This window comes from Vespa mandarinia, chromosome 1, assembly GCF_050613455.1.
Source record: "Vespa mandarinia isolate Hongniang chromosome 1, ASM5061345v1, whole genome shotgun sequence".
In the NCBI taxonomy this organism is placed as follows: domain Eukaryota; kingdom Metazoa; phylum Arthropoda; class Insecta; order Hymenoptera; family Vespidae; genus Vespa; species Vespa mandarinia.
Window position 1 is genome coordinate 10,455,001 of NC_140810.1, and position 13,058 is coordinate 10,468,058.

A 13,058-nucleotide genomic window follows, 5' to 3' on the forward strand; every position below is an offset into this window, starting at 1 on the left:
TTCTAATTATTTTTTAAACCTTTAATACATGATGTTTTTATTTATTTGAGATAACATTAAGAGATCAATATTATGTATGTTAATTATCATATAAATATTTAAATGGAAATGATGAAAAAATTATATTTTCATAATTTTCTATACGAAATTGAATGAAAAATTAAATTTTTACATTAAACATTAATATTTTGTAATTTCGCAATCACATGCGTTACGTAAGCGTTAAATTTGCATAGATTTAATGTTTACTATTTTCTGCTATCTTTTCTCTTCAATTTAGATAATCATTTATCTTCATTATGTTAAAAAAAAAAGAAAAAAATAAAAGAGAAGAATGCTCTCTCTCGCTACGTGATATTTCTAGTTAGTTGTTAGATGTTGTATTTGTTACACATATATTTATATACGTGAACACGTATGTATGAAAATGACAGTTCTCGTTGCACTTGGCACGAATCCAACGTTAGCAATTATCGAAAGCGATCTGAAACATTGGAATCGTTAAGAGGAATCTCGGAAGGTCGAGAGAATCACGGTACCGTGCAGTGTCATGTAACAATGCGGAGTAACGAGCCAACATATATGTATATATATATTTATATGTATATATATAACATTCGTATACTGTATATAGTACATATAATAAGTGTATACATATACATACACGTGATACATCACGTAACATGAAAAACCAGAAAGACGACATATTTCAAATTCCATTTGTTTTTCCCCTGCCAATTTTATTTTTTCCTTTTTGTCATTTATAGTTCTAGAATAAAAATAAATGGCCGAAAAGTTAGGAAAAAAATGTTATGTTAGATCTACCAATTAAAGATTCCAATTTTCGGAAAGTTGTCTAAGAAAGAAAGAAAAAAGAAAAGAGAAAAAAGATCTAATACGGAATAAACAAAAAGAGATTGATATTCACAACGGACATCGAAATAATCTATATCCTGTCGAATCTCGCATCGATTGCGTTAGAAATGAAACTACGGAAACGATTGTAACGATTCATCAAATAACGAGAATAACGTCACTAAACTAGTTTGACCTCTTTTTCTATTTGTTATCCAAACAATTAATTTTAACGGGATTAATTTCAACATAAATGAGATAAAGAAGAATCCCCAGGAAATCTTTGGAATCGTTTCAGTTCGTTCATAGAAAGCAAGAGGATTTGATTGTCGTGTTTGTGTAAAGTATAAATATTATACTCTCTCTCTGCCTCTCTCTCTCTCTCTCTCTTTCTCTCTCTCTCTCTCTCTCTCTCTATCTCTATCTCTATCTATCTATCTATCCTCTCTCTCTCTATCTCTCTCTGTATTTTTTATCGAGCGTTCTCTGACCGCAGGATAATATTGGATGAGATCAAAAAAGAAGAACTCTGGAAGGGAGAGAAATTGTTCGGATCATAAGTAATGAAGAAATAAAAAAAAAAGAAAGGGAGAGAGAGAGAGAGAGAGAGAGAGAGAGAGAGAGAGAGAGAGAGAGAGAGAAACAAAGATCGTGCTTTCGCGAATCATCGTTAGAACGTAACGACGATAGTATTTTTACAGCATTGGACCCTTTAATCTCACGCTTCAAAGAGTCGTCGTCTATCCTTCGCCCGTCCCTTCACCCGTTGCTGCATCGCTTTTGCCCTCCCTTTTTCGTCTACCAAGCTCTTCCCTTTCTCATCCCCTCACACCCCCACTATCAGCATCACCATCACTAGAATACTTTTCAACCCTCTCTCGCGGAAAGAGCATGCTTTGAATTTGGCGCCCAGACGAAGGAGTAGTCGGCAAGCGTTCGTGGGCGTGCGAATGAAAAGAAGGGTTTGAGAAGACAAAAAAAAGAAAAAGAAAAGACAAAAAAGAAGAACGTGGAAGACACCCCTAGAGATCGACGATAAAATCTTTTCGAATTTCGTATATCACTTTGAAATATGAAATTGAGATTGGAAATACATGTCAATTATTTCGTATTCTTTTCGTCAAAGAAAGAAATTCGATGAAAAGTGAAAAATACTTTTCTGTCTAATCTTTATGCATGTATATATTTGTGTGTATGCATGTGTGCGTGCGTGCATGTATATAATATCTTTTATATATCCTTAGTGGACGGACAAAAAAATATATAAGTCATATAATTATTAATTTTGCAGAGAAATACTTAAACTAATAAATATTTAAAGTGTAATATAGTAAAATAAATAAGATTTGATGTATTTGAAATGTGAAAGTTGATACTACATGTCTTATCCGATTATGTTTACAAAATATACATACTAACATACATATAAGCAAAAAATAGAAATGTAAAATATATTAGTGTACTTATCTTATTTTGACGAAAATTTTATTTATACTCTTTTGTTTGCCCACTAGAGATATATGTATATGTGTATAATATATTTTATCTTTCTAAATATATATAGGGTAAGTTCCTTTAAATTGAGACAGCTAAAATCTCGAAAACAACGCATTTTTGGAAAAAAGTTTGAAACAAAAGTTTGGTTTCGGACGGAAGGGGCAAACATAACAATATTATTTATTTGTGATTCGACGTATGTTATCCATGTTATTTTAAAATCAACATTATTTTTTTAGTGGAAACATATAATTTTTAGCATCTTATTTTACTCAAGAAAAGAAAAACAAACAACTTTCGTCAGAAACATCTTTTTATCCAGACTAGTACTTTTTTATTCATAATTACATGAGGAATTAATTCAAAAAAAAAAAAAAAAGAAAAAATTATAAATATTTATATATAAAGATTACATATACAACTTTATATATAAATAAAAATATATTCCATATATTTTTCTGTATATAAATATTAGGTGGACCGGAAAGTAATGTCGTTTCTGCGCATGTCGATATTTGATTGTGATTAAAAATAAAAACTTGTTAAAAATTTATTCGTTTGAATTTAATTTAAGAAAGCGACATTACTTTCCGGTTCCCCTAATATAATACGTATATTCTTTATATATAATATCTTTTGTCTTTCTTTTTTCGTTCTTTTATTTTGCAAAAACAGTCAGTTTAGTGTTCGTTAATTTAGCTCTAGGAGTTCCTCTAGAAAACACGTATAACTTTTGTTCTACGTGAAAAAAAAACAACAAAGGAAAAGACACAAAAAAAAAACGGAAGAAAAATTCTTTTATTTTGTTTTGCGAAGAGTCAAAACGGTTATGCAGGCGCGTAAAATTATAACAAGACAAACGCGAACATGTATCTACTTGTCTCTTTCAGTGAAGTTTCATTTTCAAGCAACTTATTTAATTTGTTTTTTCTGTTTTTACTTTTTAAGGAGATCGTGTTAGAACGAACTGGTTATTCAAATGATCAATACTAGAATGATAAAATTCCTGTATAATCGAGAGAACTTGTTCTTCCCTTTCGAGCAAACATGTATGTATCAACGACAGTACTCATAAACTTATTTTTCAAGTTATTTCTTTGGAAATTCGTAAGCACGTGATCGAATACGCGAGAGAGAGAGAGAGAGAGAGAGAGAGAGAGAGAGAGAGAGAGAGAGAGAGAGAGAGAGAGAGAGAGAGAGAGAGAAGAGCTCGTGTTTCGGATTGTCGAGCTTCCAGACACGCGAGCAGCCGTGCATAAATGTTATTCGTTATCGGAGAACAAGAAAAACGATGGCTGCCAACTGCAAGAAGGTCGGAGATATAGTTTTTCTTCTTTTTCTTTCTTTTTATTTTTTTTTGTCTCGTTTTCGAAGAAATGAACGTGCAATATATTATATATAGCTTTTTTTAAATTCTCGCTTTCTCACACGTTCGTTTACGTTCGCATATGTATCTATATATCTGTACGTATGTATATGTATATTACATATGTAGTTACAGATGTATAAGTTCGTACTCACCAAGCGGAAAATTGTTAGTTCGCGCATCTTTCTACGAAACGGGAAAAGGTTGATCGATCAAACGATTGTCGGTATATAGTTAGCATAACCGACAGGGTGCATACAGAATTCCGTCTCAAGTCTTTAGATGACGAACTCATGCAATCGATACAAACAGTCTTCATCTTTGTATCTCTCTGACATTTTTAATGGTAAACATCATTTGTAAATCGTCTCGTTTGCATCCTCTTTTTTTCTTCTTTTCCTTATAATCTGTTAATATAATATGTTTTATATTAAACTATTAATTTATACGTTTTATAATTTTTTTAAAGAAAGACTTAATAAAATATTTCTCTTGAAATCATTCTCTCATTTTATATTCTAATTTTATATATATATATATATATATATATATATATATATATATAATATTTCTTTTGTAAAATCGTTCTTTTATTATACGTCATAATTAAAACAAGTGAAAAATGTATTTGTACATTCTTTACAGTTTTCTATAAATATACATTTCTTTGTTATATATTTTTTTATATCATGTTCTCTCTCTCTCTCTCACACACACACACACACACACACACACACACTATTTCTTTTTTCAATTTTTTTTTTCGTTCTCCGTAGTGCTAAGTGTCGCAACTTTGAAGTACTATGTTTTAACGAGCACGTTTTCTTTTCTCATCGTGAATCATCATCATGCTCGCCCTTATGGCTTCTTCTAACTTCTTTGAGTAATGTATATCCTTTTTTCTACGAAGATTAAGAATACGGAGACTTAATCGTTATATGTGACTCGTATTTATTTTTAAACAGTCGTAAATTAAGTCGTATAATATTTGTGTGATATATTACTATAAAATATATTTATATAAATATATTTGTTAAATATATTTAGCTATATTTCAGATATAATTTAAAAATATGTTATTATAACAATTTTAAATAAACATAATTTAATGAGATCATCGTAATAATTATTTCGATATTAAGAAAATTTGAAATTAAAGAAAACTTCTTGCAAAACTTTTTATTTGTTTTTTATATTTTATATAATTTATGAATATATAATTATAATATTTGAATTAGCAATTCAACGTAAATCAATCATAGTAATATTTATTTCAATGTTAAAAAAATACGGAATTAAACAAAACAAACAAACCTTTTTATAAATTATTATATTTTAGACAATTTATAAATATATATAATTATAATATATAATATCTGTATGCAGACATTGCATTTACCAGAAATTCGAGAAAATGAAAAATTCAACAAAGTCATTGTAATATTTATTTCGATATCAAGAAAATTCGTAATTAAAAAACATTCATGCGAATTATATACGTGATATAAAAAAATATATAGAAAAACATAAATTTCCAAACAACTGATGTGATATTTTTTCATGAAACACGAAACTCGTTTTACCGTGAATCTTTCTCGTCGTCTCGTTCGATTTTTCTTTTTTCAACAACTTCGCGACATTATTTGCATCCAACCGCATCCATTGTTTTCGAACCGTATTTCATCGGCGCAATTAAATCAGGGAACGTGCAGGCGTCGCATTTAAAGCACGAAGGACTAATTACTGGGCGTTGCGGATTTTCCTTTATTCGGGGAGTGTCGATGACTACGCTCTTAGTACGGTACTTCGAATTGTTGCTTGGCGATGACGTTAGTACATTTAAATATCATAGATGTATGTACATATTTACGTATATATGTATGCATATATATATATATATATATATATATATGGTGGATGTACGTCGATTACAATTCGCTGTATTGAACAATCTTTTCTCGGCCACTGATTTATCTCGTTCACTGCACAATGCTGCACAATTACGTTACGAGTTTAATAGATTCTTTAGTTTTCTTAGACAATTGTAATAATTCATAGACAGTTGGATGGTAGAACGAACGTAAATATTTGATAATTCGATTGAATATATATTTTTATCACTTTAAATATGTGTACGAACTAGAATGCGATAAGAGTATTTCGAATGCATCTGTCTATCGGAAGTCTCGTTAGCCTTCATTATAATCTATTAACGTATGCGATAAATGAAAGATTACAAAATTTTCCTGATTTCTACTGTAACATCGTCTGATGTTTCAATTAATTTTTTAATGTATGATTAAATTTCTTTTTTTTCTTTTCCTTCTTTTTTTTCGAAACTTTTAAGAAAAATATTATAATACCTATTAAGTAAATAATACATAATATATGTATAATATATATGATATATATATATATATATATATATGTTATAATGATTCAAAAAGAAATATATTTATTATTAATGATATGTTACCTATATGCTTTAATTCTATTACACTAAAGCTGTCGAAGTTATATTAATGATTCAAAAAATATTGAATAATATAAAGATATAACTCGATCGAGACACTTAACGTTTGAATAGTTTATATACGACCGCCAAAGATAATATCACCGACAACTTGGTGTAAGACATAAATTCTTTCATTAAGCTGGTGCATTGGTAAGAAAGAGACGAAGAGAAAGAGAAAGAGAGAGAGAAGAAGTATGGAAGGCACCAACGTTAATAATGTGAGTGTACGTGTAGGCGTATGCCAGGGATCACGCGACCCTCGTTTACAATCAGCCCTTTTGACACACGGCCAAATGGAGCTCACGCGCCTCTGAAAGGAGTCCGCAACGAGAGAAAAAGATTCTTTCAACACTGCCTAAGCCCTAGGTGGCCCTTTTCATGAGGCCCTTTAAAGTTTAAACCGACCTGTCAGCGAAACAACTATTGACCGTATTTGCCTCTTTCTTGAATCTGGGACGAACGTGTTAAAAAAAAATGTCTAGTTTTTCTTGATGGGTGCCAAAAAATGTCAAGTCTTTTTTTAACTCTCACCTTCATTGAACACATAAAATGTACAATGAAATGTATTAGTTTAATATGTAAATGTTTCTTATATATGTGCACTCGTGTCTTATTTTCGCGATCATAATTATTCTTTCCCTTTTTCTTTTGCATGTTCAACTTTCGTTCGATAAAAGCGATGAAACATATCATAAGCTATATCAAGGGAAAGCAACTAATGGTACACGATATACATATGTATGCAGACATCACACTTACCAGAAATTCAAGGAAGAAAGGAGGTTGGCTATTAACCTTCGACTAAAATAGTTTTATCTTATCGTAGTTATGAAATTCGCGTGAGCTTACTAATTTTAACGCACTTACAGTATGTTTAAGTAGAAATTGATACAATCTACAATTTCCATATTATTAAATTTTTTGCTGGTAGATGGACAAACAGAGAGAACCACCAAGGCATAGACTCGATTTGTATGAATCGTTACATGTTAGAGATCTCTTTCACTTGCGTTCTTCTTTCTTTTTGATTATTTTTGCTCACCGATAAGTCTCATCAAGGTCACCACTAATATGATACATTCAATGTGTGACTTATCGCGTCATCATCGTCGTCGTCGTCTATCCACACACGGTGTATTGCCTCATCGTTCTTTACTGCCAAAGAGAATAACGTGCAAAGGACGCCTGCTTCCAGCGATGACGACATTTCGCAACTCTCTCTCCGTTCTCTCAACGGTTCGTAATCCTCTTACAATCGACTGAAAAAGAAATTCATACTCTACCCTCTCCCCCGATATTCTATAAATATTTTTTTCAAATCAAATTTTTATATAGTTTTTTCATTTTATTCGATAATGCATACATCATTACTTTTCATTGAATTTTGAAATATTATTTCACTAATCAATTTCAATTATCAAAATTTTCATATAAAATATATAATTATATGAATATATATATATATATATATAAATGTGTATTATATATTATATATTTTCGCAAATAATTTATAAATATATACATATCATAGTTTTATGTAATTTAATAATATGATACTACGTGCACTTATTCTCTATACGATTATTAATAGCAAAATATATTTCAATTATATTTTTACGAATTACCTTCCCCAAAATTTGTCATTTTTAGCTTAATTCTTGTTTTCCGATGGGAGTCTAACCGAGAAGTCGAAAATAACAACAAAACGGAGGATGTCGAAAATTCTGAGAGACAGAATATCTCTCTCGTGGTTTTCTATGAACTCATGTGATTGCTTATTTGTAGGGATTTACACCACGGTAACGTAATACATATAACATTATCGAACACGCTATATAGAGTGGTCGCATACAAGACACGGAGATACTACTCTTCCGCATTAGAACTCGTAGGGGAATTTTAATTTTCCCGATCTGTCTATTATTTTTTCTATTCAAATAGTAATTATATCTGATCTCGATACAACGATATGATTATTCGTACATAATATACTTCTTTCAATATACAGAAAGAGAGAGAGAGAGAGAGAGAGAGTGATATAATTTAATATTTAATTTTTGTATAAGACGTGTATGTATGTATTTTATGAATTATTTAAAATTATATAGTATTGGTAACATTTGATTTTCGTTGAAACCAAATATAATTCTTATAAAAAAAAATACGCTTGATGAAAATATTAACACATACCGTGCCATGTGTACCACCGGTGGTGGTATTTTTTTCTTTAATCAAAATATCAAATGGCCTGAACGACAAGTCAGGCAAAAATGGCTTGGCACAGAACGTGTTAACAACGAAATACATGATTAGAATCGTACTTGCAGTTAACCCATTATCTCGTAAGTTACGTACGCATATACGTAACAGGATATCGATCAATGATGATTGAAGTTAAAGTGCGATATCCGGTCACGTTGTTGATTCTTCTATTTTGTTGCTTCTTTAAATCGTCTGGAATTTTTCAAATTAAAAACGGGAACGTTTCGTAACGGAATCACGTATCACGTTGGAACGATAGTAGATAATTACAAAATGTTTCTTTTTAAATTAATATCGGCTTTTTCCTTAAAACTTCGAGTATCACACACACACATACACATACACATTTTAATGTATACCTGCTATCTTGGAAAAGGGCCAATGACCCGTAGCAAAGAAACTTGGCTGCATCGTATTGCGCGCGCGTTTAAGAGAGAGGGAGAGAGAGAGAGAGAGAGAGAGAGAGAGAGAGAGAGAGAGAGAGAGAGAGAGAGAGAGAGAACTCTGTCATGTAACTCAATTCAAACTCCTACGAAATCAAAGACACTTTATCCTATAGATCCCAGAACTATTCTAGTATCGAAATAAAAGAGTTATAGTGATAGTGTAATAATTGATAAGAATTTATTAATATATCATATACATTTCTTACAGTTTGATACTAATTTCACATTTTATCGAAACACTATTGAGATTCTATTCCAGAGATTTTTTCAAATTAATTGTTTCTCATTAATTATTGGACGGATATACAAGCTCGGTGAATCTGTGCGAGGGAACTTCTCCCAAGCGAATAATTTCTTCTTTTCTTTTCGTCGTCGAAGTCACAACAGTGCGATATTTATCCCCTAAGGTACCTGAACCATACATTCATTTCGAGAGTACTCTCACAAATATTGATTATTTCTCTCTACAAAGCACCCTCTAGTCTAGACGGGATCTATACTTGAATATCTCGATCAAACATAAAACATTTTCTGTATTCTTCTTTGACATCGACTTATTGTCGAAAAGATCGTCGAAAAAAATGTTTTTCTTATGATTGTTTACCGTTCCAATTTAATAATAGGAGAAAGTTAATATATTATTATATATGTTTTATATTGAGAATGTACTTTGCTCGAAATGAAACGGATGTGATAAATGAACGAATATTATGTACGAGGATAAAGATTTTAAGAATAGAACTTTAAATGAATTTTTCAGAATAGAGCCGAAACATGCCGGAAGAACAAAAATCTGCTGCAATACCGCCAGAAGTCACAGCGGAAAATGGCACCGGAACTAATTCGCCAACCAAAAGTCCAGTTAGCAAAGGAAAAATGGCTTTGGCGAAAATCACTTTATTAGATGGCACCGTGAAAGATTTTTATATCGATGTAAGTGACGATAAATGAATAAAGAGAAAAATATTTTACATATAATCTTAATCATGTTACAGAGAAAGGCGAAGGGACAGGATCTCCTCGATATGATATGTCAAAGTATGAATTTACTCGAGAAAGATTATTTTGGCCTTATCTACGAGGATAAGGATGATTCAAGGAACTGGTTAGACCTAGATAAAAGAATTGTCAAATTTGTCAAAAGTAAGCGATCCGTGATAAAAAATATCAAAATATAATAAATTATAATGACATTTAATTGATATTTTCTATCTTTCGCAGACGAACCGTGGAAATTCAGTTTCGAGGTGAAGTTCTATCCTCCGGATCCAGCTCAGTTACAAGAAGATATTACGCGCTACCAATTATGCTTACAAATTAGAAACGATATTATTAAAGAGCGTTTACCGTGCTCTTTCGTAACCCATGCTCTTCTTGGATCTTATCTAGTTCAATCAGAAATTGGAGATTATGACCCGGAAGAACATGGAAGAACGTATTTGAAAGACTTTAAATTTGCTCCCAATCAGACACCAGAATTAGTGGAGAAAGTTATGGATCTTCACAAAACACATAAGTTCGTTTCTGATTTTTTTTTCTTCTTTTTAAACAAATTTATCATTTGATTCTCGTAAAAATATTTACATTTTGCAGCGAATTAAAAATGAACTTTGTTAAATATACGATGTTTAATATCTTTGCAGAGGTCAGTCTCCAGCCGAAGCAGAACTGCATTATTTAGAGAATGCAAAGAAATTAGCGATGTATGGAGTTGATTTACATCCGGCGAAAGATTCAGAAGGCGTTGATATAATGTTAGGTGTCTGTTCATCTGGTCTTCTCGTTTATCGTGATCGCTTAAGGATAAACAGGTTTGCATGGCCGAAAATTTTAAAGATTTCTTACAAGAGGCATAACTTCTTCATAAAAATACGGCCTGGTGAATTCGAGCAATTTGAATCCACGATTGGTTTCAAACTTGCGAATCATAGAGCAGCTAAAAAATTGTGGAAGGTTTGCGTAGAGCATCATACTTTCTTCAGGTAATTATTCGATACTTTTATTGCCTATACTTTTAATTTGTGTCTTTTATTATCCTCTTATATACTTAAGCATATCAACAATATATTTTTATTTATTTTTACAGGCTCATGAGTCCAGAGCCTGTAAAGAAAGTTGGATTACTACCACATTTAGGATCTCGCTTCCGATACTCTGGGAGAACGCATTATGAAACGAAAAAGACTCCTATAGATCGACAACCTCCTCAATTTGAGAGATCTCTAAGTGGTCGTCGTCTTACATCACGTAGCATGGATGGTATGATAAATTTCCTATATATTTTCTTAGTTAATATTTTATAAAAATGACAAATATTATTAAAAATAAGGTGAAATACGTTAAAATAAAATAATTGTTTTATACAGCCTTAGGTGGTCCTAAACCAGTTGAAACTTACGGCTCAGAACCAAGTAAACGTCATACTATGAGTTACGAGCCTGAAATGATTCCTGATATGGAACACATTGATCAACGGCCTAGTCCTATTAAAAAGCAAAAGGAGAAGGTAACATATATATTTAATCAATTATTATATTTATTAATTGAATTTAGTCTATAGATATATAGTTTGTAGATTTTGCATGAGTTTATCATGCAAATTTTGAATAATGTTAATTTATATTAACGGATACTAAAAAACAAACACTTTTAACTTCAATTTGCGGTCTACGCTTTCAAATAGACAGATTAATACAAACAGTTTATGAAGTACTATCAAGTAACACTTTTGCAATGTATTTTATATATATATATATATGATGCTAGGAAGCGCTGTAGAACACAATTGTTTCATAGAAATTAGGTAATATATAACATTAATGTGTTAATAGCTGAAGAGAATGTATAGTTGTAATATGTTAATTAATCACCATGCACCTCTACATCCATTTTAATAATCGGTTATTACATTTAGTGACAGCATGTTAGTACTGTATATCATGTGTTAGACATGGATGAATGTATCAAAGCATACAGTTTTTGCATATTAAGATTTATCTAAGTTAAATACAACATTCAAATTTAATGATTTAGAAGCATTAGCATCGTTCTTATAGAAAGATTAGAAATATTATTTTATCATTACTGATTTTTTGAAACACTTATATTTTCTGTAGTATTATAAAGTGATTTTAGAGTATAAAACATATATATACGCGCGATAAACATATACATAATAACTTACTTCAAAAGAGTTATCAGACGAGTCTAATATACAGAATATAGTGCTTCAACTATAATAACTAATTCACGCAATAACTAACATCAATAGCTCACACGAAAAACAAGTGCTGGAACAACATCTGCCAGCAGTACCAGTAGCCTGGAAGGAGAGTATGATGCAGATCGTACCAAAAAGGTATATAATTTCATTTGTTGTTTTTAAATCGCACTGTTTTATCACAATTGTAATTACACTACAGTGTGATGATTTTCTAATGTTTTCATTTCTTTTATGCATGCCGCTGATTCTCATTCACAGCTTTGTTGAAGATAATACGGCCAACGCCTCAATAACAAAATTCATAGTTACATAGGTATCTCAGTACTTTACAAGCATGGATAATTAGAAGAACATTAATATTTCTATAACATCAAAATAATTCAATATTTAAAATTTATAGATATACCATTAGCCACAATATTATGATACGTGAAACAGTTGTAACTAGAACAGCAAACTAAAAATTCTTGAGAGCGCAGACCGTAATTATTTATGGAGCATGCGATTTGTGCCAAAAAATTGTAGTGCGATATATGCTTTATTTTACCTTTACATTATAGTTGCTTTATGCTTGTGCATGAAAAGACGTGTGATTGTATCACTTTACTTGTAGAAACCGGTCGGAGGAATTGCAGTCCTACCGCCCGGTGGTCTTTCTAAGAAGAAGAAGGATAAACAAAATGAAAATGAGAAGGAAAACCATAATGATCTGAACAATTCTAATTTAATTAATGATAATGCTCTTCTTGATAACAATGATGAGAAATCGCCCAGTAAAAAAGACTTAAAAAAAAAGGACAAGGAAACTCCAGAAAAAAAGGACAAAGAAAAGAAGGAAAAAATTAAGGTAAGTTCATTGCTTGCCGATAATTCATCTGTAACTTATTATACTTT

The 13,058-nt window shown here is 31.0% G+C and overlaps 1 protein-coding gene across 7 annotated transcripts in view; it reads left to right on the forward strand.

The window, feature by feature from the left end:
* cora (erythrocyte membrane protein band 4.1 like coracle) overlaps positions 1 to 13,058 on the forward strand; it is a 34,486-nt gene that overhangs the window by 14,136 nt on the left and 7,292 nt on the right. For 6 of the 7 annotated variants that reach the window (XM_035875654.2, XM_035875648.2, XM_035875650.2 and 3 more), the window contains exons 2-9: positions 9,702 to 9,874; positions 9,937 to 10,084; positions 10,163 to 10,457; positions 10,585 to 10,923; positions 11,028 to 11,200; positions 11,308 to 11,447; positions 12,213 to 12,299; positions 12,778 to 13,011. In XM_035875654.2, coding sequence (XP_035731547.2) covers positions 9,716 to 9,874; positions 9,937 to 10,084; positions 10,163 to 10,457; positions 10,585 to 10,923; positions 11,028 to 11,200; positions 11,308 to 11,447; positions 12,213 to 12,299; positions 12,778 to 13,011 — 1,575 coding nt within the window. In that variant the 5' untranslated portion in view covers positions 9,702 to 9,715. The remainder of the gene's footprint in view (positions 1 to 9,701; positions 9,875 to 9,936; positions 10,085 to 10,162; positions 10,458 to 10,584; positions 10,924 to 11,027; positions 11,201 to 11,307; positions 11,448 to 12,212; positions 12,300 to 12,777; positions 13,012 to 13,058) is intronic. The other variant, XM_035875643.2, reaches the window with a different exon arrangement.